The following is a 27,570-nucleotide window of genomic DNA, read 5'->3' as shown; positions in this document are numbered from 1 at the left end:
CAGGTCTCCAAGGCAGTCCTACCAAGAAGAGGAGAGTGGTGTGAGAGAAGCTCAAGTCAAACTGGAGCAGATCCAGCTGGATCAGGAAAGCCCAGAGGAGAATATGGTTATCAGAGAGGAAGAGAGGCTGTGCCAGGAGGAAGAAGAGGTTCAAGAGCAGGAGGAAGAGGAGCAAGTTGAGCAAGAGGTGGGGTCAGGAGGAGCTGACCTCCTTTCTGGAGAGCTGATGCTGGGGGCTGCTCTCCCATGTCCTGGCTCAGCATTGCTGCTGGAAGCTGAGCCCAAGCAGACATTAGATGTGCTTTCATGGCATAACCTGGGGCTGGTGCCACTTTTACCTGTGTGCTGTGCCTTCTTGTGGTCACTGCAGGCAGCCTCTGCCCTTTTGTGAGGGGAGTGTGCTTGCTCTCAGAGTTTGTGGTGGCTTTGCCATGTCCCTGTCATACTGAGGAGGAAAGTGTTATTTCTCCTGTGGCTTTGTGGGCAGTGAGTAGCTTCACAGGAGAACTCAAATCTAAATTATACTGCTTGTTTTTCTCTCCCCAGCCTTTATCACACCTCTGGAATTCTTTGTCTTGATAGACCTCTTAGCCTTGCATTGCTCCCAGCTGAGGTGTTTTTGTTCTGATAATTCCTGGTTAAGGGGAGGGAGAGGGAGAGACAAGGCTGGAATTCAAGTGGTGTGCAAGTCAGGGGCCTGAATTTCAAATATCATTTGTCATAAATGGACTTTGACTGCTAAGGTTAGTAAGATGTTTGTATTTGAACTGTGTTACCCTTTAAAGCCCTTTATTCTAAAGGCAGCTTGTCTCCCTCCTTTTGGCCTCTAAATGAGGAATTAATGTTTTCCTATCTCAGTTGCAGTAAGAGATCTTTATAACTGATGCCAGGACCCCTTTTCATACCATTTGGGAATCTCAGACCTTCAAAATTCCTGATTTCTACCCTCCCTTCCAAATGACATATGAGCTTCTTCCTGAATGCTTCCAAATTAGATAATGCTAACTCAAAGTTTCTGTGCTTTTGTGTTTATTTAGTGTAGAGCAGGAAGCCTGGGAGACAGGGAAAAATCACTGTTGTGGCATAAAAAGCAGTTTGACCAGCTCACTTCCTGGCTTGTTCTTTTTCTGCACTCAGGAAAAGAAGAGAAGGCGAAATGATGGAGAGAAGGAGGAAGCGCCAGAGAAACGCCAGAAGGCCCCAAGCCCTGCCAGCCTGGAGGAGGAGGAGCTGTGCTCTGACCACACTGTAGTGTGCTCCACAAAGGTTTGTGCTCCTGGGCCCCTCTGGATGTGTGAGAACTGTCACAACAAGGACCCAACCAACGATGAGGAAAGATTAGCCAGGGTTTACAGCAGTGTGGGGCGTGAATCCTGTTATCCATCCTGCTGCCAGCTGAGACAAACCACCTGAGCCATTTGCCTCATCTTTCATGGCTGTCAGCTTCCTCTGCTCCTGCTTTGCCTGCTTGAGCTGTTGGAGGCTGTAGCATCACTCTAAAAGTGTAAAGCTCATTGAGGGCTCCAGGGAATATTGTGATACTGAGATAGCTGTGCTTTCAACTGGTGTAGTCTTTAACAAAACTCACAAGAACTTGATCTTAATGAAATTTCCCTTCCAAAGGGAAAAAGCCCCAATAACTGAAACAGTGGCTTTTCTCTCTTAATTAAAACAAAATCTATGACTCAAGTTGTTTAAACAAATGGAGATTTCTGATCTCTGAAGCATTGTGTCCTTCCCAATCACATCTGTTTGCATTGGTGCTCTTTGTGACACTCCCATTATTAACACCACCTGAATTGCATCTTATGACTTGTGTTGCATTTACTACAAATCCTCAGTTCTATGTGTGCTTTTGAATACAATAGAGACAGATAAGTGTTTCTGTACTGAATGGGTTTTTCTGCCTTTGTAAGCCCCAACCTTTTTGATTGTAGCAGTGAGGGAGATGGTGAGGAGTCTTGAGGAGTCTGTGCAGCCTGTTAATCTGCTATTGGAGCTAGCTTTGCTTTTTTTAAATTTAGTTTTTGTGGTATTTACTCAACATTTCCTGAGTGGGAATGATTGTGTGAGTACTTTCTTTTGCATCAGTAAATAGATGGCAAGATGAAGGTTTCATCCTCTACAGCCATCAGGTTCTTGCTCTTAGTGGAGAATCCATTTTATAGTCAAATTAAAAGAGGGGAGACAGAGTAGGTGTGGATGCAGGCTGGGTGCTAATGCCAGATTTGAAAAGAGGTGGGGGTAGCCAAAGCGTATTCCTGAAGTGGGGCTGGTGGGAAAACGTGGAAAATGCTTTCAGCAGCTTTTATGTGCTGAACCTTCTGTCTTTACAGCCCCAAAACACACATAGCTTCTTGACCTCAGTTTAGCTGCTGGGATTATCCCAGGGAAAGGTTTAGAAATGCAGTCTCTGTTTTGTAGTGGTGATGTCAGAGCTCACCCCCACACTAAGCTGGATGTAAAACTGTTCGGGAAAAATCTGCGCTTGGAATCTTTCCAAAGGAAGGCTAATCTTTACACCCCAGCTAGCAGGGCTCTGTGAGCACTGAGTGCTAAGCACACTGGCCACCAGGAAGGTGTTTTGGCACAGGAAGCTCAGCAGAAGCCCTGCTCGTAGCAGAAAGGCAAAAGCACCTGCAGTCAGTGCTGTGTGCCCCTGCCAGATGTGGCTGCTGAAGCTGGGGGCACACCTGGGGCGGGCTGGTGGTGGGGTGTCAGGGCTTCAGAGGGGCAAGTCTTGTGCCAATCTTGTTTTGTCACAGGCTGCTAGTGGGCCCTGAGCTTTGAGGCTGGTTGGATGAGCAGCTGTGGTTTCTCCTGGCCTTCAGAAAGTGCTTGGGACCAGGGAAATGCTCAATTCTTGCTGCCAGGAAAGGCCAGGGGTGGGGGCAGGTGGTCTCCAAATAGCACAGTGAAAGTTTGTTCCTCCCTAGACTGTCATACATTGCTACTTTGAGCTCTTTCTGGGCCCCTCTGTGCTTCACCTGGTGTTTGTTCATAACCTTTCAGAAAGTGCCTCTGTATGGTTTGCACCTGCACCCCATCTCCCTGGCAGGGTGGGCAGGGCTTTTTCCCATTGACATGTACTTGTGTTTGGGAAGCTGAGGCCAAGATCTACCAGATTCCCCTTTCAGGCTGGTGCTGTGCCCTGTCAGGTACCAGCCTGCCCATCAGTGAGCAAGGTAAATCTCTGAGTCATGGCTCAGAGGCAAGCAGCAGCTCCTGCAGCAGCGAGCAGAGGAGAGAGCTGGCAGCAGACAGACGGACAGCCTGCCCTGCAGACAGAGCTGCCTTCTGTTGTGCTGCTGTGGGGGACCCTGCAGAGTGGCTCTCCCTAGGTCATCTCTATTAGCCAGGGCTGCGCTGTTTGGTTGTTCTCTAATGGCCTCGTGTTCCTGGGCACAGCTGGTGAATGTGTCCTCTGTGTGACACTGTCTTGTCTTGTGTTTAGCTGAAATTTAGGACCTTAAGATGCATCCTGAAAGCATCTTAAAGGATCATTTAGTGTTGTTTTTTATCTGCTAACTTGGTAGGTGATGTTTCCTGTGGCACAGGCAGCAGTTTTAGAGGGGGAGAAGGCTCCTTTTTACTTGGTTGCTGCTCCTTGACTCTGTGGGAGCTGGTGTTAAGAAAGCCCCCCTTTGGCTTCAAGGTGATTTTTGTCTCTGTATGCTTGTTTTCTGGGGCATGAAAGAGGCACAAGGTTTAGCAACATTTCAGCTTTCCTTTCCTGCAGTGGTTGTGAAGTGTTTGCTTGCCTTCCTGACTTGGCCAAGGAGTTATTGCACAGGAGCCTCTGGTGCAAAACTTTTTCCTCATGGCTTGACATAAAGAGCTGCCTCAAAGGAGGGTCCATGTGCTGATCTGCCCTGTCTGTGTGCTTCTCTGGTGTGGACAAGTTGACCTAACCCATGCCTGTGCTGCTCCCATGCTTGGCTTCTCTTCTACACATGTGGTCTCTAGTTTTCCCCCTTGTCTTTCTGTACTTGCCATTTTCCTTTTTGTGTCTGGCTAGGAGACCAAAGGTCTGAGAGAGACCTTCTCCTTCACCAGAGGGAGTAGAAGAAATGGTTTTGGTTGGTGTTCCAGCTGTCATTCACTTTACACATGGTTGGTTTGCCCCTGAAATTGGTTGGGATTTTCTTCCCCTGCTTGGAAAGAAGGAAGAAAGAAGAAATGCTCACTGTGTCTGATCTGTAGGGGAGCATGGGGGCTGAGTGAGTCATTTCTAACCAAAATATGGGTGAGAGATGAGGGCCAAGAAATGGTCAGCTAAGGTGACCTGCATCCATCCGAGGTCCCTGGACAGAAGTCATATCTTTGTCTTCTTTGTCCCCTTTAGCTCACGGACAGAACTGAGTCGCTGAACCGCTCGATACAGAAAAGGTAATTCTGGGCTGGCCTCAGGGCAAGGCAGGGCCCTTGCTGCCGAGGGAGATGGTCAGCAGGCCCTGCTCTGGGGAATGGCAGCAGTGACGGGCTGCCTGTGCCTCACCAAGTCCTCCCTTCTGCCTGAGGCACTGGGGGAACACCTTAATCCTCCTCTCTGTTCTGCAGCAACAGCATAAAGAAGAGTCAGCCTCCTCTCCCGGTGTCCAAGATCGATGACAGGCTGGAGCAGTACACACAGGCTATTGAGGTGGGTTGCTGTGCTGTCTGTGCCCCCACCCTCCCAGGAGCCCTCTGTGCTGGTGCTGCTCCCCCACCATGCCTCTCAGCCTTACCATGTGTGAGATGATTGCTAAATTGTCCTCCCTTGGGTGGGAGCACTCCTTGCCCCTGTCTGTGTGTCCCTCCACAGCATAAAGTAGGTTTCTTTGGCAAGCTGTCCCGTGCTTGTTTTTTTGTGTTCTCTGCTTAAAGAGTGGGAGTATCTGACAGGAACTAGTAGGACTCTACAAGTCTCCTTTTACACCCCCTTATCTCCAAGGATAAAAATAATCAAGAGGCACACTCTGATGGCAGACTGTCTCCATTTATTTTCCAGACCTCCTCAAAGGCTCCAAAACCTGTGCGGCAGCCCTGTCTCGACCTTCCCACCACGAGCATGATGGTAGCCAGCACAAAAAGCCTCTGGGAGACTGGGGAGGTCACAGCCCAGTCTGCTGTGAAGCCCTCAGCCTGTAAGGTACAGCCCTTGGGGGACTTGCCTTGCTTGGGGCAGGGACTGGTCCCTGGGCACAGTGTGCATTGTCCTTGTGTATCCTGTTGGTGCATCTTGTTGTGGGGCTTCCAGACTCCAAAGGCATCGCTATTGGAGATCTTCCATTGTGTTGTAAGGCTTTGCACCTTGGAGATGCAATTTTTCTGACACGGTCCCCAGTTGTTCCTTGGTGGTCCATGCAGGAAAACCTCTGTGCTGCTGGTTGAAGCTCTGATTTGAAATGGAAATAAAATTAGCTGCTGGGGAGAAGAATGCATGTCTCCTACAGGGGCTTGGGCTGAGTTGTCAAGCATGACCTTGCATCTGGTACCAAGGTGATAAATGTTGTAAACTTGGAAAATGCAGAGAGCATTACGTAGTGCTCTCAGTGATTTCACTTTCTGGCTGTTGTGGGTGAGGCTGATTCTCTAATATGTTGGTTGCAAGTCTGTTTATGAGAGCAGAATTCCTTTTGGTAGAGAAGCCTTGGTGTTTACATGTCCTAAATAGTTAACAAACTTAAGAAAATAAACATCTTGGAGCTAATTCAGACTCTTGTGGAAGAGTGATAGGAAAACATAGGGTACGCTGGGAACAGGAAGACATTTTCACAGTCATGGGTTTTAGCAGCAGCTGTTTTAGGTCAGATGTGATATTATAAATAAAAAAAAGGAGGTCAGATGTGTGGGTTGGAAATGGATGTGGACAAAGACACGTTCACAGCATTAGCAGTGAAGGGTAATGAAAGCATCATTTTCTCAGGATATTGTGGCTGGAGACATCGTGAGTAAAAGAAGCCTTTGGGAACAGAAGGGGAATCCCAAACCTGAGAGCAGTGTCAAGGTGAGTTGGTGTCTGTGAGTGTGACAGCACTTGCTCTGCTGCAGAAGAACAGAGCTGGTGGCTGGGCTGGCAGTACTGAGAAGATGATGTACTGTAGGGACAAGGGCTACCTGTGTCTGTCCATGCAATTGCATGCTTAAGAGCTCTTCCTAGCAGTGAATTGCTATTGGTTCAGCTCTGGTGAAAATGGGGGCAAAAATATTTTATATCCAGTAATTCTGAAAGGTCTCTTGAATACATGTTGTTCTCAGCCCATTCTAGGAGTCACAGCATTCTAGGCTCAAATGGAGCTGCAAATTTGAGTAATTTTGCTCTTGTTATGCTTTTTGGCACTGAGAGTAAACAAAACATGCAAAACTAAGTGGAACTGAACCTAAGACAGTATCACTTGCAGATGGATCTGGGGTTTTGCAGGAATGTTTGTGGAAATGTCTTCTAAAATGCAGCAAGCAGCTACTGCTCAAACTGTCTAGGCTGGGAGAGGAATATCAAAGGATCTTGTCAGTTGCTGTGCTGAAACTGCCAGTACCTGGCAAATCCCACAGTCTCTTGTCATGGATAAAACAACCCTGGCTTGGGGGTCTGGGCTCTTAGACGAGCCCTCCCTCGCAATGCCTGCATTGCATTTGCTTTCCTATTGCATATCCTGTTCTTGTTGTGTTGCTTCATGCTTACAGAAGGTGGTGATGGGTCTGTGCAGAGAGTTTGTGTGAAGGGGGCAGGAAGACAGTACAGAATGGGCTGTCTCTGAGCCCTCTGGGATTAAAGGCAAACTGTATCATGTGCACCTCTGGCTTCAGTTACTTGATTTTTGACTGCCTATTTAACAGAGAAAAAGGCTGACTTTGGCTCTTCCTTTCTCTCCTGTTCAGTCCATTCCTTCTGGCAAAAAGTACAAGTTTGTTGCAACAGGCCATGGCCAGTACAAGAAGGTGTTGATAGACGATGCTGCAGAGCAATAGTGTGTCTGGAGAACTCATTAACCAGGTAGGTGGGATATGGCTCTGCTCTGTGTAACAACCTCCTGGGCTGTTCTGGCAGCATGCTGGGGTTGTTTCTGCCAGCAGCACTTGGGGTGAGTTGGAAGGTGCTCTATGGGAACAGCTGGAGCCTGACTGGGCTGGAACAGAGTGGGTACCCAGCAGGGGTTTGTTTTGGTCTCTGCCTTTCTGATGCTGCTGGATACCTCTGTTAGTTTAATCTGCAGGGCAAGTCCCTTAGCTACTGCTGTGGGGGTGAAGATGTGTCTGCCTTTCCTAGTTCAAAGGAATGGTCTCTATCTGCTGTCTTTCCTTATGCTCTCTTAAGTTGCAAGGAGTAGAGAGAGATAGCAGGAGATCATTCTGGCTGATGTACTACCGAAATTCAAGTGTTTCTGGGGTTTAATTCCCAGATTTACTGAATTAATCAGGGAGAAGACTTTTAATGACTTCAGTAACCTCTTGGAACCAGTCTATAATAAGGTTGTAGCAGGAAGGATGTGCACATCTGCTGTACTGGGTAGAACAACAGAGCAGAAAGGACTGCTCTCTGGTGTGCAGCAAGGGCAAGGCAGAGCTGGGTCTGTCTCTGTGCTCTCTAGAAATGGCCTCTGGCTCTCATGTTCCTGTTGTGCTCGGGCTCACAGATATCCTGGTGTTATCTTGAGTGGATGATAGCAGAGGGCTGTGGCAATAAGGAGGAATGGTGTAGAGGGAGGTGATAACTGGTTGGATCCAACTGGGCAGCATCTGGCACGATGAGTGGAGAGGAAGTTGAGGATGAAAACAAGCTCATTCTCCTTTTTTTTTCCTACTATAAAAAAGAAGCTTTATTTGATTGCCAAGGTTAAAATAGCTCTGCTTGCTACAAAACACCTTTTGTTTCTGAATTCTTCTGGGGCTTGTGTTCCTTCTTTCCCCTCCTTCCCATCCTTAAGGAGCTGGCTTCTGAGTGTTGCATTTTGTTTGTTTAGGCTTGTTTGTATTTCTTTTGTAGTGCCCATTTAGAGGATATGCCCTTTTGAATGCTGCTTTGAGATGGGCAGCAGTACAAGCCCAAGACTGCCTGAAGCTCTGTTTTTAGTCCACAGAACTTCCATCCTCAGCTTGCTTCTCTGCCTGTGACTTTGATAATCCTATTATAAGCTCTCCCCTTTGATCAGTCTCCTCTTTCTCCTGAAGTCTGTTTCAGTGCAGCAGGTGGACCCTACTGAGCTTCAGTTCTCTGCAGCAAACAGGTTTTGCTGGGCTGTCAGCAGGTTTTGTTTGCCCTGCCTGGGTTTCTCTGAGCAAATGAAAGTGTCTTTGGCTCCGGTCTTTGTCCGGCAGCCTTTCTTGAAAGGCAAGGCACTGTCACAGGATGTCCCCTGGGATCCACCCAGTGCTCCAAACACCCATGGCACAACGCTGTTGCTCTCTGGGTGTGCTCATATGGAAGTACTGGGGTTTTTCCTACTGTGAATAGCAAAATGGCTGTGATAGCTGAAGGAGCTTGGCTTGTTTCTGTACTTAGGTTCTTAGCTGTCTGTTTTGTGTGCTCTGAGCTCCCTGGGGACCTGCTTCCCAGCTCCTCCCCTTGAATTGTGTTCATCCTTTTTCCCTTGTTCATCCTTTTCCCCTACTGCTGGATCACTGTCATGGCCTTCTTACTCCTGAACCCTTCTGGCTCCCCTTGTCACTTGCTTTACACCACCTTAGCAGCTTTCTAGTTGCTTAAACACAGGTGTGGCTTATTTTCTCCTTCCCACTCTTCCTGGGCTGCAGGACCTCACTGCAGGCTATGGAACAGGGGTTTTTCTGTAGGTGTCAGTTTAGGCATTTAGCAACTGCCTGATGCCATTTGAAAAATGGGCAAATTCTGTGCCCAGTAGCATTCCCCTTCTCTTCCTCAGCACAGCAGCTCAGGCTGGATCACACCACGGTGACTTCCAGTGAGCAGCCATTGGTAGAAATCTGTTGCCTCCAGGGATGTGCTCTCCCATCTCTGGGTACTCTTGTGTCAGGGTCTGTCTCTGCAGGACTTGCCATAGTTGCTGTGTGCCTTTGCCCTTTATGGGGTAAAAGAGCTAAACCATGCACCCAGACCTGCCTTCCTCTGTCTCCTTCCTTCTGCTTGTGGCAATTGCTCTCCCCAGTGGTGTTTCCCCGTCCTCCATCCATGTGCAGTGGGGCTGGGGTGTGAATGCAGCCTGACTGGAAGCCCAGCAGATGCAAAACCTAAGCCTTGGGTGAGAGATGTTGGTTTTCTCTGGGTGGTTGTCCTTGGTGCAGGACAAAAGCTGTTTTAAAGCACAAGTGCTTCTTAAACCACCTTCACTTAGTCTCCCAAATGTAATTGATGTTGGCTGCTCTGCTTCATGCCAGTGCTGTGGCTCTTGTGCATCCAGACCTTTGTGCAGAGGCATCCATCTGGCTGTGCTGCAGTGAGGTGCCATTTATCACTCTCTGGTAAGGCTGCCTTTATCTGCTTTATGCGTTTTATGCTGCACACTTTAAATTTTTATGACTGCTGCTGCATGGATGTTTTCTGTAGCCGCCTTCTCTTGCAGCATTATTAAATTATCCTGCAGAAGCTTACCTAGGATTCACTTGTGATTACTACTGCACATTTCCAACCTCTTGTTACCTTTTTCTTTGAAAACTGGGATTTTGAAGAAATCCCCATCTTAGATAATTGGATTATTCTTCCTACTTGCTTTTTGCCCTTTTGAGTAGAGAAGGGAATAGAGATAAGATTGATGAAGTAAAAACTTAAGGTTTTCTAAATGAACTGCTCTTACAGCATCACTGCAAAATAGGAAGACTTCATAAAAGGCAAAAGGGACTCTTTGTTTCTAAGTCTATTTGCAGCTTGGCCTGAGCAACTGTTGGTCAGTTCCATACCCTCTGCACATGTAAAAGGAAACTCTGTACACAGCTCTTTATATTCTACTTGGGCTAAACATAGCAATCCTATATTAGCTGTGTAGGAACACCCCAGCACATGACCAAGTCCCTTGTGAAACAGAAATAACCAGTCTCCCAGCTTTCATGCTCACAAGCCTGCTGGCAGTGGAGCTGCAAAGGGCGGTACTGGAAAGCCCAGTTGTCTCTGTGGGTGGGCAGAGTTGGGGATTTTCCTTTAAATGCCCTTTTTTCAGGACATCAGGGACAAGCAGGTGTGCAACTGTCATGATGCTCACCCTGAAAATGAGACTACATGTGGTTAGCAGAGCCACTCAGAAACCAGCACCTTGTTAAATACAGAGTTGGATACCCACATGCTAAAGCAGGGTCTTGTTGGTTATAGTGGGAACATTAACTGTCAGCTATTGTGGAGAAAACATGGTAAAATACATAACAGAACTTGGTTATTGAAACAAAATTGTTCTTCTATGCATTATTATTAAGTAGACTGGCCTAGGAGGCTGTCAGATGATGCCCATTTTGATAGGCAGATGAGCTGTTTGGTGAGAGCAGGATGTCTTTGTCTCTTGTCTGTGCTTTGGGTGAAAGGATGAGTCTCCATTTTGTTCTCAGCAAATGAGAATGGGGCACACTTTAAGTAGATGAGTTAGAGGCTATATGTATCCTCTTTGAGTTTGGTTTCTAAGACACTCCCTAGAGACATGGAGCGACCCAGATTCCTTCCTTTCAGATGCAACTGCTCTTGTTCCTAGGATCAATCTCTTAGATAAATGCAACAAAAAGATTCAGATTCCATTATCCTACTCTGAACTGGCCTTTTTTTCTATAGGCAGCATGTCCTCTTCACTGTGTGCCTTCACTCTGTTAGTGCTTCCAGTGATTGTTGTTGACTCTTAAAACAAACATGTTAGTTTTCCTGTGACCTGTGGATGTGGTAGTTATGCATTTGAGCTTTTGAGAGTAACCCTTAAACCTGCAGCATGGTGCTGCTGGCTTGGTGGGGTTTTATTTAATTTAATTTCCTTTTTTCCTTGCACGTGGCTCCACTGGGCTTGGTCAGAGGTTGGCGCACTGCAGAGGCGTGGAGCAGCCTGGTGTCAGTGCACAGACCATCCCGATGCCGTTCTGTTGAAGCTCTTGGTGTGCTCCTCAGCCCCCTTGGGCCGGAAGCGGCTCACCTCAAACACGGTGCTGATCTTTGTCATGGGCTTGGCTGCCAGCTCCTTCAGCTTGCGGGCGTCAAAACGCGGCTTGTGCAGGAGGATGGGCAGGCGGCGGGGCAGAAAGAAGCTTTCTTCCTTCTGAGCCTTCTTCTCTTCTGCTTGCTGCTTCTTCTCCTTGCTGAGTGCCACCTGGTATAAGATGGCATCCCACATTCTCATGGCTTTTGATTTAACCACCATGCAGTCTTGCTTGATGACTGCTTGAGCAGCATCAGCTTTATTCCCTTCCTCCTGTCCCAGCTTCTCTGGCTGGGACTCCGGGAAGGTGGCTGCTTCTGGCTGCACTATCAAGTGCTTCTTGAGGCGATGCCAGCCACTGGCACTGGTTCCAGGAGCTCTTGGTGCTTCTCCTGATGGTGGTGCTGGCTCAGCCTTGGGGGGACAGCTGGTGTTGGGTAAGCTGGGAGTCATCTGGGGTTCAGTGATGTGTTCTGCCTTGGTGTCTGTGGGGGTGGACCTGCTACCATCAGCTTGTGCTGGAGTTGCTGTTGCTGGGCGTGCTTGCCTCCAAGGAGCGCTGGATGTTGATGGTTCTGGGATGTCTCTGTCTTGCTCTGGTAATTCAGGAGCTGCCTTGCATTCAGTGTCACTTCCATAGGTTGTAGGCTTATTGGTGTGGGCATCAGAGGTGCTGGGCTTCTCAGTAGGAACAGGCTTGGGAGCCTGATCGGGAGGCTCTGTTTCTGCAGCAGGAACGAGGGGAGGTTTTGGCAAGGAGGAAGCTGCCTTGTTGTCTTTAAGTGAGGTGGGTGTCTGCTCTGGAGGTGGTTCAGAGCTGCTTGTTTGAGGTGCTGGGGAAGTAGGCCTTTTGTATTCCTGGCTGACAGTTCCTTGGGTTGGGTTTGGTGTGGGAGTCTTAGCCCTGGGTGGCTTGACACTGTGGAAGTAAGTGTTCACCTTGGTGACATAGGTAACCTCTGGTGCCCTTTCTTTGCTGGGTGTACTGGGAGGAGGAGGCTTGGGGAAAACAGGTACTGAAGGGTCAGATGGAGGGGGAAGGTGGGAGCCTGTGCCTTCACGCTGCTGTGGAATCTCAGGAGCTTCTGGCCTCTGTAGCAGGGGCATGGCTGAGGAGGCTGTGAGCTTGACGTGCTCGGCAATGCGCCGCTGCTCCGTGACCTTCAGCGTGAAGGGCTTCCCCTTCCGGAACGGGGAGAGGGCGCGGTGGCCCACGGGCCTGACGGAGAGCTGGGTGGGCAGGGGGGCACAGGGGGCTGCCGGGGCCTCGGGGGTCTCTGCTGCTGGGGCAGCGCTCTCTGCACACTCCTGGTCGGGGCTGGCTTCGTTCACGGGCGACAGGCTGGAGCGGAAGGACTTGCCCTGCTCCGAGGTGAGGATGGCGTTCTTCCTGGCTGCCTTCTTCAGCAGCCGCTGCAGCCGCAGGTTGTCCTTCCCAGGCTTGGGCAGGGTGGGAGGGGGGGAAAGGGGGTGGTGATTGGGAACAGGCTGGGTGGAGGATGATACTGTTATCAGCATTGTGATTTCCTGCAAGAAAAGACCAAGTTTAGAGTTGGAGTGGGCTTAGCCCTGGGTTGGATTCTGAAATATTTATATACGAGTCCTCCTCTTCCTCTCTCTAAAAGCTGTGAGTATGGAGTCAGTATTGTGGGAGAAGAGCTTGCTTTGCTCTCCTGAGGTAACCTCAGCCAGGCTTGAGGGTGGGTGTGGCAGGGCAGGGGATGTCCTGGGGGAAGCTGTATTGCCAAACCTACAGCCCTTCTGCTGCTGGCATTAGCACAGTGAGAGCTCCTGGGGACCCCAGATGTTCGTGTCTTGGCAAGTCCTAATGGGATTTGGAAGGAAATGTCCAGGGAAACAAAGTGGGTTTGAAATTTTGAAGCTTTGAAACATCTCCAGAGGCAAAAAGCAGGAATGTTTCATGGCTTTCCAAATTTTGGTTATTAATACTCTGATACAATGTTACATACAACGGACCGGCCATAAACTACATGTGTCATTTGAATCAAAGTCAGCAATGGCCTTGATTCATTTCAGCTGGCATGAAGACACCCCTGTGAAATACAGGGCTTCTCAGAAGCTCTGTTTATCAGTGAGGAAGTGCTTTGTCACACCACTGACTCTGGCTGGTCTTCTTTTGCTGCATGAAGCACAGGGACAATGTTTTCCTCCAAGATAAAACCAAGTTTTCCCTTTCCCTTGGGAGGCTTTGCCCCATTTTTCCTTTATCACTCGTTCTTGAACGAAGCAGAAATGGCTTGTGCTCTGTGTCACGTCTGATCTCCAATGGCAATTGCAGCCCTTTGGCCAATGCTGGGCTGCTCCTGCAGGGATGCATGGCTGCTTTTCCTGCTCTTTATTGCTAACTCATCACTGCCTCCTTTTTGGGGAGTGCTGGTCAGTGGAGCTCAGTGAGCACAGTGGAGTGAAGGGTTTGTGTTGGGGATACAAAGATAAAACTCATCTCAGTTCCCTCCTTCCTCTTCCCGAGCAAGGTGGGGAGCACCAAACAGCCTCTGACCTGCAGTGACTCTGGCAGCCCCAGGAAGGAAATCTGACTCTATCCTGGCTCTTGCTCAGCACAAAGTTGCTGAGTTTTGCTATGAAATGAGGCATAAATCACTGAGCCCCTTAATCCCTGGTGCTGGGTGTAACTGAGCATCCCGAAACAAGGAAGAGGGAGGGCAGGGTGATGTCAGGCTTGCCTGGGGGGCTATTTATTTTGTGTGCAGTGTTCTGCTCCCGGTGGCTCCCAGCCTGCTCTGGTTAGTGTGGGTGTGTAATGTGATACCTACTGTGCGGGAAAACTGTCCTGAATAGAACTCTGGGAAGTGTAGAACAGCTATTTGTGCTCGAGTGCCCAGGGCTGGCTTGGGACTTGCAGTGCTGCTGTCAGCACTGGGCTGGGAAGGTGATCCATACCCAGCAAGCAGGTGGTGTGTCTGCCAAAACCAAAACTGGTTGGGCATGAGGGGAGAAGGATGATTTTTTTTTTTTTTTTTTTGTTAAATTTTTAAAAAATTGTTAATAAAGGTAGCAGCAAATAAAAGCACTGAAGAGGTGGCATGTTGAGCTCAAAAGCTTCAAGGTCAAGCCCTCAGTGTGGTGGATGAACTGCCCTCCAGAGCAGGGGCTGTGGTGGGCAGGGTACAGACAGTGTCTACCTTGTGCTTTCAGTACCAGAGAGAACTGGAGCTGTTGGAGCAGCTCCTGAGGAGGACCACCAAAATGATCAGAGGGATGGAACACTCCTCTGAGGACAGGCTTGAGAGGGTTAGGGTTGTTCATCCTGGAGAAGAGAAGGCTCTGGGGAGATTTTACTGTGGCCTTTAAATATGTAAAGGTGGCTCCTAAGAGAGATGGGGCACAGGGATTTTAGTAGGGTATGTTGCAATAGGACAAAGGGTAAAGCTTTTAAACCAAGAGGATAGATTCACACTAGATATAAGGAAGTTTGTGTTTGGATTTTTTTTATGATGAGGGTGGTGAAACACTGGAACAGGTTTCTCAGAGAGGTGGTGCATGCCCTATCCCTGGAAACATTCCAGGTCAGGCTGGATGGGGGTCTGGGCAGCCTGATTTAGTTGCAGATGTCCCTGTTCATTGCATGGGTGTTGGATTAGATGACCTTTAAAGGTCCCTTTCAACTAAAGGTCCCATTCAAGCTATTCTATCATTCTGTGTTTTACTTTAGCTGTAGGCATGAGAGACCTGCTGTTTTCTGTGAGGGGGCTTGGAGGGGATTTGTGTCAGCTGGGGGTGACAACTGTTGGACATTCCCAGTGTCTTATCAGCTTCATTCCTTAGGCACAAGGCTGCCATTAGGATTTGCTTTGTTCCAGGCACTACTCTTAGAGACAAGTCTGCACTGTTCCAAAGAAAGGCTGAGAGCCCATTCCTTTGTCATATACCTGCTTTCCTCCCCAGCCTCATGGGTATTTTAGGTTCTTCTGGTTCAGAAAGCCAAAATGTCTCAGTTGGAGGGACACACAGGTACTTTTGTACCTGCTTCGGCTCTGTTTGTGTAGGAATTGGTAATTGTTTGTGGGATTTTTTTATGCCTTTTTTTAAGATCTGCTGAAGGGTGAGCAATACCAGCACTTCATGGTAGGATTTATTGTGGAATGACTTCATCTGCTCCTGTTTAATGTGGTCCCATGGACAGCCTGTACTACAACATGAGCTATGGTCCAGCAGCACTGGTAAACCAGATTTATAAGGTTGACCTGCTTCAGGCTTGTGTGGGGAATACTAAAGAGGCAGGGCAGTGAACTTCCCAGCTACTGATCAGCTCTCTGGGTGTTTTCTGTGTCCTATGGACTGCTGCACTCCAGAAAAATGCAGCTCCCCACGAGTCAGAGAAGGATCTTGCCTGGGATTTGCTGCAAGCTGCCAGATGCTACTGAGGAGGGCATGGGGGCTCACAGAGTTTAGTGTGCACACACCAGGAAAATCCCCCTGCTCCCAAAGTCAGAGGCTGCTTCATGCTGCACAACCTCAAGATTTGTCGTCTCTCACAAATAGTCTGTGCTTTCAAAATTGCTCTTGCTGCTATCTCAGCATCCCATCTGACTTGAAACCTGCTGTGCTGTGGGTCTTGGAGTCCTTATGGGTGGTGACTTCCATGGCATGTGACTGCACTGGAATCTGTGTGCTTGGCTAATGGAGCAGTGAGATGCTGAGAGACAGCAAAAGGAAATCAGCTGTTAATTTATTTGTCTTTCCTGTCATGCCTGGCTTTGTTTGGAGTCTCCTTTAGGGCTTTGTGTGCTCAGGAGAAATTCTCAACAGGGAAGAATTGTGTTCCCCCTTGCCACCTAATGAAGCAAAAATTCAGGGGCAGACAAACTTGCTTTGTTGCCAGTGGGAAGACTGGAGCTGAAAGCCTGGGGACAATAGGGGAAGCACTGCCTCAGAAACTTGTGTTGGTTTGTGATAAGCTAGCAGGAAGTGAATCTAGAAGTCAAGAGGCTCTCAAAGGGTTAAATTTGTCTGCTGCTGGTTGAGCTCCCATGGGTGGATGGACACTCATCCACTCTTGGGCCCCAACTGTTCTCCTGACTTGGCTCCATTTGCCATCAGCCCCAAATCAGGAATAGTGGGGAGGGTGTCAGCATGCAGGAGTCATTTATCAAGTGATGGAAAAGTCATTTGTGTGCTGGAGCCCCTTGGCTGCAGCAGCTGTCGTGCGTGGAGCAGATGGAGAGCTGCAGGAACCCAGCCCTGCTGCAGATGGTCCCAGGCAGAGCTGTGGCACTTGGGGCTCTGGGGACACTCTCTGCTTTAGGGGCTTGGGAGGAAGCCTGCAAATCTCCTTTCTGGGGTGGGAGGCAGCGTGGCAGGAGTGCAGCCATGACTCTGTGGGGTGTGCAGCCCTCAGCATCTCCTCTGCCATGGGCATTCCCAGCATGGTTCACTTGTGCCAAAGCCTTATGGGGGGGCTGATTCATGGGGCTTTGTGAAAATGGGTGGGAGAAACCCACCTGTAATTGCTAGAGAAGATACAGTTTCTGTGTAGCCCAGGGTGTTGCTCATGAGAGGCCAAATGCTGTCAATAACATTGTGTTTTCTTGTCTTGCAGCTGAGCTTGATCCTGACTCAATGCAACCCTCCGTGCCACTATTTCCTCTGCTCCACAGAAGATAATTGAAGGATGTTTCTCTTCTCCTGACTGCTGTCAGTCTGCTTTGGGTACAGCCTGACTCCTCTTGGGGTTTGAGCAGTACCCCACACTGCCTCCAGATGGATGAAAGGAACTAGATCAGCTGACAAGGCTCATCCCTGTTTTAACTTTCTATGTGACTCTTGGGCTTTTTTCTTTTTTTTTTCCTTTTTTTAAAAATCTGTCTCTGCTATGGAGATGAGAGGCTCTGTTCCCTCACCTCAAGTATTGGAAGAGAGGGATCTGCTGCCCTGCTGAGCAGGCAAGGCTTTTGTTATGTGATTAGGAATTTCTCTTTTTGTGGCCCTTGGTGGGTGGGTGGTGGCAGAGAAGGAGCTCAGCAGAAGTCTGGTGAAGAACTGATGTCTGAAATGAGGGCAGTGGGCAGGTCCTGAGTGTAAAAAGACTGCAGGGGGAGTGCAAGGACCACTTGTCTCTGTTGGTGCCAGCTGTGGGTAAAGTCTTGCCCTGTATGAGGCATCCTCTATCCCCCTATGTCATCTGCTTGGAGGGACTTCCATCACTGGTCTGTGTCCATCAAATTGCATTCAATTTAGTCTTGGTTTCTTTTAGTTCCCAGATCATTCTTTAATCAGTTATGTACCCATGCCAAAATGTTCCTGCCACTTTTCTGTCTCAGCAGGCCAATAGCAGCTTTTTTTCAAATACCTGCTGCTTTCCTCTGCCTGTTTAAGATGGATTGGAGATCTCCTTTCCCAGGTGAGGAGTGCTGGCCCTGGTGTTATCTCCCTTCTCTGGGACAGTGATTTGCTTATTCTCTGACCTGTGGCCTGCAGTGCCAGTGACTGAAACACTTCTAAAAGTCAGATGTGGTGGCACCTTGATATCCTGTGAGCTGTGTTCCTGAAGCTGAGCAGGATATCTGGGAAATGGCCGCTGCTGGAAGCTGTCTTGGTGAAATGGCATCCTAGTGAATTGTCTGGGGAGACCAAGGCTGGCTGTGAACGTGGGGAAACTGAGTCCCTCAAGAGTGGCATTTCTGCCCCTGGGCCTGAGGTCTGCAAATCAGCTTCTAGGGTTGTTTCTGAACTCTCCTATGTCTTCATACTTCATGGTGTTAACATGTCCCCATCCCCTCTTTAGTCTCATTCCTACCTTCTTTCCATGTCAGCATAATTTTGCAACTTGTTTCTACCCTCCTGAAGGAGGGAGGGCACCTTGTTTTTCTTCCTGCATCTTTGTGCTTTCTGCTTAAAACTTTTTGCCTCCTTGATTTTCTTGTTGTTTTTGTAAGCATTTAATAAAATTTGAAGAAGATGTTGTAATGATGGCAGCTCTGAGAATTTTGTTCATGTAGGAGTCTGCAGCAAAACTGTTTTCCTTGAAACTCTCTGCTTGAGTGTGAGGTGGAGGAGAAGCATCAGTCTGAGTGACAAGAAGAAAAGGAGCTTGACATAGGCAGGAAAGGGGTTTTCTGTGTGCCTGCCCCATTTTACATCCATGTTATTCTGCTGTACTTTTCCTTGTGAGTAATTGTAATTCCCCTCTAAAAGGGGAAAGAGTAATGCTTGGGTGAGCAGTGGAGCAGCCTGCAGAGACTTCCTGGGGAGTGTGAGCAGCAGGAGAAGCACAGAGCTGAACTCCCCAGGGAACAGACCTGAGCAACATCACAGGCTTCAACCAAAATCACTGGTGATATCAGCTGTAAAAAGAATTAAATAAACTCCTCTGTATCCTGCTCATCCAGCTATAATAAGGTCAGTATAGCTGTCTGTACTGGAACCCAGCACACTGATGAGCTGATGGCTCTATTTGGAACCATCCACCTTTTTATGGAAAAACCTTTTTATGAGGGTGACCTTCCAAGCAATAACACTTTTATGGTGTAGAGACAATGAAGAGTTTGAGATCCTAACACTTTAGAAAAGTGTAGGTGAAGAAGGAGAATTCCAAATATAACTTCTTGCTCTTGTCTTTCTGCTGATTGGTACCCTTGTTCTCTCCATCCTCTGCTTCAGTTCTGGGAGGTGGGAATTCAAGGAGTCCTCAAAGCACTGAGCAGGATGGCCCCATTTTCCTCCCTTCAGCCCTTCCTCTGCTGTGCTGGGATTTTCAGGTGGGGCTGGAGCAGTAGCAGTGTGGTGCATAGAGGTGTTCTGGCTAGAGTGACAATAACACTGCTTTGCATGTGTGCAAACTGGTTGCACTGATTTTTTTCAACACATTCTGCAGCTGGCTGGTGGAAATGATGGCTGAAAACTTCTCCAGTTACTATTCCTGTGCCCTGCCAGTTTGGAGAGGGCAGAGCAGGCCCCAAAGGCTGTTTGTGTGAGATTCCTTCTCTAAGGAGGGTTAATTTGCAGAGTGTATTTTCTCCACTTAAAGCCCACAGGGACCTAGATGTGGTTTCAATAAACAACTGCTGTAATTCAGGTTGTGGTGGCAGCAGAGAAGTGAGCAGGTTATGGGAGACCAGAGCTCTCTAGTGGTGGCCAGGGACCAGGGAGGGAACTGGCTCAGAGTAAATCTGTGCAGCTCTTTATGAGGTGCTTAAATCTGCCAGGGGAATGTTTCCACTGCTAAATTGACTTGATGATGTGCTGTTTCTCCTCCCAAAGGAACATGGTGGGACTAGCAGAATGGTGAAACCTTCCCCTACCTCCCCAAAATGAAGAAAAGGGGTGCTGCAGCCCAGAAATGCTGGCTGTGCATTTTGGGCAATGCTAAGAGGGGATGAGGGCATGGAGGCTCATCTCTTTAGCAGGAACCTGCAGGGAGCTGTGGCTGATTTTGAGTGAAGGAGAGCAGGCTGGTGCCACTCTGCAGCTGTCACTGGTCTCAGGTTAGTCAGTAGCTGACTGCTTCCTGTCATTCCTCTGTTCATTTTTCACAGCAATGTGGTTCCTGCAGCCCTGGCATCTCAGAGGCTTTTGCTGTGAGACTTTAGCTCTGTCTTCTCCTGGGACCACTGCATTTTGAGCATGACAAGTACAAACTGTCACACTGAGTCAGTCTTGCAGGATTAGTATTACCCTCAAAGCCTGGTGGAGAAGAGTGATGCTTTCCTGGTCCCTGTATCCCTGTGCTGCCCTGCTTCCCCAAATTGCCATCCCCTTGGCAGTGCCAAAAAGAGGGACTGGGAAACCCCTGTGTGGGCTCTCAGTGCTCTGAACTGGTGGCATGCCTTGAGGCGTTGCTTCACTACAATTTCTTCTTTACCCATCTTGTCTAGATTATGCAGAAGGGGGACGTCATTTTGGCAGCATTGGCTCTGAAATAAATGTGTGGAGGCTCCAGTGGTGCTGAAATGTGCTGCTTGTCTTTCTGTGGCAGGCTTCAGGGCTGCTTTTTTCCCCAACAGGGTCTAACAGATGAATTCTACATGAATGTATGCAAGATGGGATTGAAAAAGGTGGTCCATGATGACTGTAATGCTATAGAATAGCATTATTTAAACTTGGGGGAAACTTAAATAATGGAAAACTCAAGTCTGAGTGTCATGTCTTTATGTGGCACTTGTTCTGCCTCAAGACTGGGGGCTGGACTTTATCTGGTTCTCTTTCCAGGTATAAAATAATTACAGGCTCATTTTTACATCCATCCTAATGTATATCTGTGCGTGCTAATTAACAGATCTCTGCTCAACCCTTGTTTGCAGCTCTGCACTGGGTGGTAATGGACACAAGAGTCTAGAGTTTCCAAATGACTTTGTTCCTTGAAATGTGTCTGCAGCTTCTGCTCTTTGAAGGAAAGGTCAGCCCTGGGGACACCTGAGCCTGAATATCAGAGCTTTGCCTCCTGCCACCACCACCTTTGGGAAGGAAAATAAACAAGCTCAAAGAGCAGGGTGGCTATAAATACTGAGGTGGCAGCTGATATGCTGCTGAACAAGGCTCTGAGGCTGGTCTGTTGGTGACTCCTTGCCAGCTCAAGACACTTTCCCTGATGCTGCATTTTATATATATATATATATATGTCTGTATATAAGCAGGTTAAGACAAAAAATGTATTTCACATTGACAAAAGTGTAGCTGGAGCTAGGATTTACTTTAGGCATGGAACCATTCCAAGGATCCTTAAGACAGGTGGATTTTGCATTAGTTGCAGTGGAGTGATTTGATTTAAATCACAAATTTTCAGAAAGGTGCTTCATCTCTTCCTGATAACTTTCAGAAATAGTGGCTTAGCAATGCTAAAGACAGGCATTAAATAAATAGAAAAAAGTGTGATGGACTTGAGACTTGTGAGGATGATGGGAAGAATGGGGAAAGGTTGAGTAAAAGTGAGGGGGATATCCCATTGGGATTTATACAAGTGAGCCCTTTAAGGCATGAAAGAAGCAAATTGCCAGTGTAATTTGTAATTATCCAATGAAATGCCTGGTTGGATAGGTGGGTCTTCCCTAAGGCTGTGGAGCAGCTGTGAGCTCCTTGACTGGTCTCCTGCCTTGCTCACCTCCTCTGGGGACACAAAACAGCAGCTCCAGGCATTGGTGCTGACTCCCATCCTGCTGCTCAGTCACCATCCTCACTGTCAGCCTGTCTCATTATTGAGGTGTAAGTAGTGTGAGGATGGGACCCAGCCCCCATCTTGAATGGCCAAACTTGATTTGTTGTCTTTGGAGAGATGCTCAGCCTGGATCTAGAGTGTCCAGTCAGGATCTCCTGAATCCCACAGGGACTGTGCCTTAGTTGTCTAAAGCAGATGCAGCAAACACATGTCCCAGGGCAAACAAATGAGTGATGGTGGAACAGTCTACCACAAAAATCAGAAATCAATATTAACTGGGGAAAAAAAAAAAAACAAAACCAAAAAGAAATGCATTACTTACTGATGTGTAATTTGTTTCCATCTGAAATCATTTGCATGTTGGGAGCATCATGCTACTCAGTCCAGTTTACAAAATTAACAGGTGATTGTTCCTTTGAGATCATGCCGGGTACTGGTTGTGACTTCCAGAGCCCTGTAGGTAAGTTCAAAACATCACACAGAACAGTGTTTATGGCCACTAATAAGAGGTTTCTCAAAAATAAATAAAGGGACTTTTAAAAAGCATGAAAAGTTCCACCACCTAAAATTAGCGTGAAGAGGGGCTATCGAGTGACACCGTTGCGTGCTCCCAACTTTGGCTCTGCAAAGTTCAGCATCTGAAGAACTGAAGAGGTGAAGGGCAGAGGATGGTGATGTTGCCAGGACAGCTATTCTAGCAGAGTAGCTCCAGGCGATGAAACCAGTTGGAGGCTTTTCAAGTTGGCTGGTAAGATTTACTGTTTTGCAAAAGTCAGGGTTGCAAAATGCAAATTTGGAGCTGTGCTTTGATTGTTACCTTCCCAAGAGAGGATGAGAGCAAACTCTGGCTCTGTCTTTACTTATTCCTAGTGAGGGACATACTATTTTCTACACTTGCAGACCATACTTGCAGAGGATGCAAGTGTAGAAAATGCTGCACTGGGAGCAGAGAGGGTTTGGAGTTGAATTTTGGTTGAGGGGTTTATGAGCGGTTTGACTCCAAGATCTCAGCTAAGACTGCTGAAGTGAGCTGGAGAGGATGGCATCAGTGCCTGCCTTTGTCCTGGGCAGCCTGAGAGCTGCCCCAACACCATGCAGGTGCTCACTGCCTCTTGGCTTTGAGGCATTTCATCCCATTTTCCAGCTGACTTCTCAGGTTCTGCTTTTTCCCAGCCTTTCAGGAGCCTTTAAGTGTGAATGCCATGGCAACTGGGGGGTTAAATGTATTCCCAGGAAGATGGGAGCGTGTGAGAGCAGTTTCCTGCAGGTCTACAAACCGCTTCATGTCCAGGTTAAGCTTGGGCTGTTTCATATGGTGTTTGAGAGGCTGGTGAGCTACACCACAAAGCCAGCTCTGAAGGCAAATTCCTTCTGCTTTCACTGCTAAGCCTTGTTGCCCACTGACTCCTCTCTAATCTGAGCTACTCCATCATGGATCAAGGCAGCAAAGCTCTTCCTTCATCCATCAGAGGTCTGGCCCATCAGATGAGGCTGGTTCTTGTGGGAAGGAGGGCATGTGCTGGTGCTTTGCAGTGGGTAGCAGAGGTGAGCTCTCATTTGCCTCGTTCCCCTTTGCCTCCCTGCTGACTGGGGAGCTCCTGCCTGGCTCTGCAGGACACACTGCTCCTTATTGCAGTGCAGACCTCTGGGAGGATTTGGGGTAGGTGCTTGGTCCTTCACACAAATACCCTAATGCAGTTAATCCCTCTTTGACTGGCAACTTCAATGTCTCAAAAACGCCCTTGTCTTTTAGGAATGCTAGTGACTTTGTGTGTCCCCAACACTGAAGATGTTGCTGGGGAAAAAGAGCAAAACCCCAGGCAATAACAACCCAACTGGAAATTGAAGAAACCCCATATTCTGAATAAGAATATTTTAACAGACTTCAGAAATGCCCAAGGACACATTGTACCCTGCTCTGCCACTGTCACCACTGAAGCCACACCAGCCCAATGCATGTATTTGCAGCACAGACTCTATGAATGATGCAAAGGGCTGGCTTGTGCTTGCATGTGCTGAAGTATGGAGTGCTCAGATCCCTTCCTATTTCTTAACCAAGATGTGGAGTTTCTGTTCTTACAGGCTAGGAGGGGATAAGACAGGCAGGTATTTCTACCAACCAAGTTTCACAGAAGGGATGACACACTAAAGACCTCCATGGAAATGCTGGTTGACTCCCTCCCACCAGATGCAAGGAGGAGAACAGCAGTGTCAGGAAGCTAAATAGATGTATGTAGGTAATGTGGTCATCAATAAGAGAATGCTAGTTTGTTGCCTTTTATTCTCCTTTTCATGCCTCTAAGCTTCTGTGATTCCATGCAGCCACAACCAGGAGAAGGTGTTGGTGCATTGATGTTCCCCAGCCACCCTCCAAGATTCAGGTAGGTGAACCCAGAGCTCGTCCTTGTTATCTGAATGACTGCTGCAAGAGGTGCATCCCTGTGCATGGCACACCCTGCACCAGGGCACTTCTGGGGAAAGGAGAGGCACCCAAGGATGGAGATCCTGAGCCCAAGTGCCAACAGGATGGTGTTAGAGGAGCCTGGGAGAAAAGATGGTCTTTGCTCAGCCCCTTTGGATCCCATTATCACCAGTAAAATGATAGTGGTCTGCTGGTAACTCAGAAGAGCTGGTTATAAAGTTTAAGGCTATTCTGATCTCTTCTTGACTGGCTGCATAAAACAGACCATTGGATTTTGCTCAGGAACAGAAAATTATTATGTATATATATATACATTTATATTCTGTCCTTTCTCTGAATGTACTTACTTAGCCACTATCTGATCTGCCTTTTTATTGACAGCTACTTCAATTAACTTGGAAAGAGTGTTCAATGAACTTAGGACATCTACTCTAACCTTGAACTGCTGAATAAACCCCCCTGCAGAATCCCTTTCTCTGGGGTGGGATGAAGAGGATAAAGGGCATAGGGGAACTGTATAAAACTTACTTTGCCTTCTTAAATGGCTTTTGTGATTCCCATTTCCCCTCTGCACTGAATCATGGTAAAAGGTTTATAACTGAATGTCACAGAACAGAAAAACACATTCCCACACTTTCCCAGTGAGCTTAATACATTTTTCTGGATACCTTCAATTATTTCAAGGCTGTTATTTGTAGAAGCAGACAAACATGCCAAACCCGAAATATCTATACCATGCAAAAGAATAAAATATATTGTTTTGAAAGCATTCAAACATTACTTTGGAGAGAAGGGAGTATAAAGAATCATTCAGACTGCGAACTGAAGTAAAACACCTTTTCCTCATAACTAAATTCCCTTTGGAGAACTTAACCATTTCAGAATGACAGAAGGTGTCAGTGAAAGCTCCTCTGCAGCTCTGCCATGAAGGTGTAAGTGCAGTCATGAGCAAGTCTGGGTGAGGAGGGACTTCAGGATCTCCTCTTGCCCAACTGCAGGGCCAAAGCAAAGTGTGCTTTGGAAGTAGATCTGTTTGTTCTGTGTTGGAGAGTAATAGGGATAGGTATTGCTTTATCTCTGAAATTGGATCTCTCATGGGTGGTTTTATGGGAAGGATGTAGCTGATTTTATTTACAAACTCTGTAGTCTTTAATGAACATGTAGGATTTGATTTCAGACTTGCAGGGCTGTAGAGGTTTTCAGATGAACGTTTCCAGTGCTATTTCAGCTTGCTGGCTGAGTATTAGCCAGCCATAGAGGCAATGATCCATGAAAATGCTGCCTGCTGACTGGTGTGCAATGAGCACAGGGAAAGGATCTTTAAAACAAAACCCAAACAAAACACACACACCAGCCTTTGACCAAGGTGCACATCTTTATGCAGTTTATAAAATTATCTGGGCTAATGTGTGTGCATACTGTATGTAAAATCATCTCCCTGAGTGCACAGGCTGCTGCAATAGGTCAACCAAAAGCCAGAAAAGATGAGAAGGGTTGATTACAGCTTCCCTGCAACACAATAAATTCCTGTGGCCCATCTCAAGTAGCCATTCTGGGTGTTCCTACTTACCAAGAAGAAATGTGACATTGGGCCAGGCTACCTATGGAAACTTGTCTAGATCTCTGCCCCAGCCTCAAGTTCCTGTTCAAGGAGGGAAACTGCTTTGCTGTATGCTGTCACAGTAAAAGCATGCCAGGCTCTGGCTGGAGGTCAGCTGGCAGAGGGACATTCTGTGGTCTGAGACCCTTTTTCATGTCTGTGTCCTCACGTGTGCTCTTTAGCCTTGGTGCTGGTGGCACAGAGGGGTTTCTCCCATGACAAGTGCTTGCTGCACCCTCCCCTAATGAAATTGGGTGGCTTTTGGCAGCTGGGCAGGCACAGCTGGCATCATCTCCCCCTCACCTGGTCTCTGTGACCAGCAGGGAGTGTGAGGCACTTGGTGGTGCTTGCTCTCTCTCCACGCTGTGCTGTGGAGCTCAGGGGAGAGCCCCAGACACCTTGCTGCTTGTGCAGGGAGAGAAATGATGTCAAGACAGCAAAAATTATATATCTTAGAGCAGGAGCATCTAAAGTAACTAGAGACAAATGTGATGAGGAAAATGTGGCAGGTTGTGAATGAAACTGCTGCGTGATGGAATCAAGGGGTGAAATTGGGACATGACAGAGAATGTGTGAAAAGCAGAGTCTGTGGCTAAGCTATGGAACAAATGTTGGAGAGGCCTGTAGTTACATGCTAAACTGAACAGAGAGACCCACAAAGGGAAGAAAGGACAACCACAAACTGGGCTGTGGGGAATGAGCCTTGGTTGTGAACCAGGTGTCAGCAGAGCAAATTTAAGAGGTGTGCATCAGACAAGCCCTCTTTACCAAGGGATGGAGAAGGTACCCTCTGTCCCACGGGAGGAGGGATCCAGATCATGCTGGCACTGGAAATGAGATGTATGCCATGGACATGGTTCTGACAGAGGCAGCCCATGGGATGCACAGCTGTCCTTTGGGACAGTCCTGAGCAGAAAGGCCATGCTCCCAGTGGATGGTGATGGGGAGGACAGAGCGTGGACATGACATGTGATCTAAAGATGGATGTTGTCTGGAGCTGTGGCTTGACAGGAACTGAGCTGAGCGCAGGAACTGAGTGGATCCTGCAGGCAGCAATGTTTGCTTCTCATCTATTTGCAAATGGAGCTGCAGCAGAGAGGTCTGATTGCCTGCCCTTCCCATTGCTTCTACCAGCTGCAGGTTTGTCAGGATGCTTAGAGTGAAACCTGAGTGATGTGAGCACTGCCCTGCCCACAGCAGCAGTGCTCTGGTGGAGGCTGTGCAGCCTGCAGGATGCTCACTCTGCTCCTGCCAAATGGCTGGCAGCACATGGGCCCAGGGGAGTGCTCAGTGCACATCTGCTGGGAAGCACCCTGCCATCAGCCCAGGCTCTGCATGCACTTGGGCACACACACACACACACATGCTTTGTTTTGAGCTGATTGACCAGTCCTTGGTGTGGCAGGCCTGAGCTGCAGCCCCCAGTGGCAGCAGGGACAGTCTGTGGTGGGCGCAGGGGGCTGGTGAAGGCCATTGCCAAACTGGGCCCACCACAGGCATGGAAACAGAAACAGCTGGGAGCCTCTCCTCCCATGCGTCCCCACTCTGCTGCTGGTCTGGGCAAATATGGTATTTCTTGGAGGCATGCCCAGCTGGTGGGGAGCTTGGGGGAAAGGAGCCAATGGAAGACAGCAAAACTGCTCGGTGGTTCCAAAAGCGCAGTGTGAAAGCTGCTTTGCCATGCTAGTGCTTTGGGCAGAGCTGCAGGGGGTGTGGAGGTGATGATACCAGGTCTGGCCATGTGTTCCCATGCAGCTGCTGCTCTCCTCAGCAGCACAGGGTGCCCACCCATCTCCCCACCCCACCCAGCAAACCCCCACATGGAGCTGGGGCGCTGAGGATGGATGCACTGTCCCCCCACCACCTGGCAAATAACAAAGGCATTGGCTGGAGGTGGCTTGCAGGAGGGAGGAGAGGGAATAAGCTGCAGGACAGCTGGAAAAGGCATGCTGGACAGGAGATTTTAGCTCGTGCACGTTACCTGGTGACTGGGAGGCTGCAGCACTGTGCTCCCACTCCACGGCTTTGAAAGCTTGTCTCTACATCCTCAGATGGGGACCCTTTCTTGCAAGCAGCAGGGAAAGAGTGGGCAGGAATCAATCTGTGACCTGAGCCAAAAATACCGGCTGCCCCACAGCTCCTGAAGCTCTTCTCTGCTCCTAGAGGCGGAGGAAGGGGGTGCTGGAGCTGCCGGGCACACAGCAGGGCACAGGCTCTGTTGCTGGGGAGCCCTGCCAAGGGACAGGGCCAGGAGGGAGGGGACGGGAAGCTGAAGCCTGGGATATTTAGTGAAATGGAAACCCTGAACCAGAGGGTTGTGTGAGGCACTGCAATCCTCTGCTGGAATAGTTGGGCAACT

The 27,570-nt window shown here is 48.4% G+C and overlaps 2 protein-coding genes across 5 annotated transcripts in view; one reads left to right on the top strand and one right to left on the bottom strand.

Annotated features, from left to right (window-relative positions):
• LSP1 (lymphocyte specific protein 1) overlaps positions 1–18,005 on the top strand; it is a 48,414-nt gene extending 30,409 nt beyond the window's left edge. For all 4 annotated transcript variants that reach the window (XM_063158656.1, XM_063158655.1, XM_063158657.1 and 1 more), the window contains exons 4-11: positions 4–187; positions 1,138–1,266; positions 4,346–4,389; positions 4,561–4,642; positions 4,991–5,131; positions 5,909–5,989; positions 6,862–6,976; positions 16,639–18,005. In XM_063158656.1, coding sequence (XP_063014726.1) covers positions 4–187; positions 1,138–1,266; positions 4,346–4,389; positions 4,561–4,642; positions 4,991–5,131; positions 5,909–5,989; positions 6,862–6,951 — 751 coding nt within the window. In that variant the 3' untranslated portion in view covers positions 6,952–6,976; positions 16,639–18,005. The remainder of the gene's footprint in view (positions 1–3; positions 188–1,137; positions 1,267–4,345; positions 4,390–4,560; positions 4,643–4,990; positions 5,132–5,908; positions 5,990–6,861; positions 6,977–16,638) is intronic.
• PRR33 (proline rich 33) lies at positions 10,334–27,440 on the bottom strand. The gene is made up of 3 exons (XM_063158649.1): positions 27,193–27,440; positions 21,512–21,643; positions 10,334–12,584 (listed from the first exon to the last, which is right to left on the bottom strand). Exons 2-3 carry the CDS (start codon positions 21,530–21,532, stop codon positions 10,974–10,976), a joined length of 1,632 nt encoding a protein of 543 aa, XP_063014719.1. The 5' UTR covers positions 21,533–21,643; positions 27,193–27,440; the 3' UTR covers positions 10,334–10,973.
• Positions 27,441–27,570: the final 130 nt, after the last annotated feature.

The sequence above is a fragment of the Melospiza melodia genome, chromosome 6 (assembly GCF_035770615.1).
Source record: "Melospiza melodia melodia isolate bMelMel2 chromosome 6, bMelMel2.pri, whole genome shotgun sequence".
Lineage (NCBI taxonomy): Eukaryota > Metazoa > Chordata > Aves > Passeriformes > Passerellidae > Melospiza > Melospiza melodia.
This window is presented reverse-complemented; position numbering and strand designations above follow the sequence as displayed.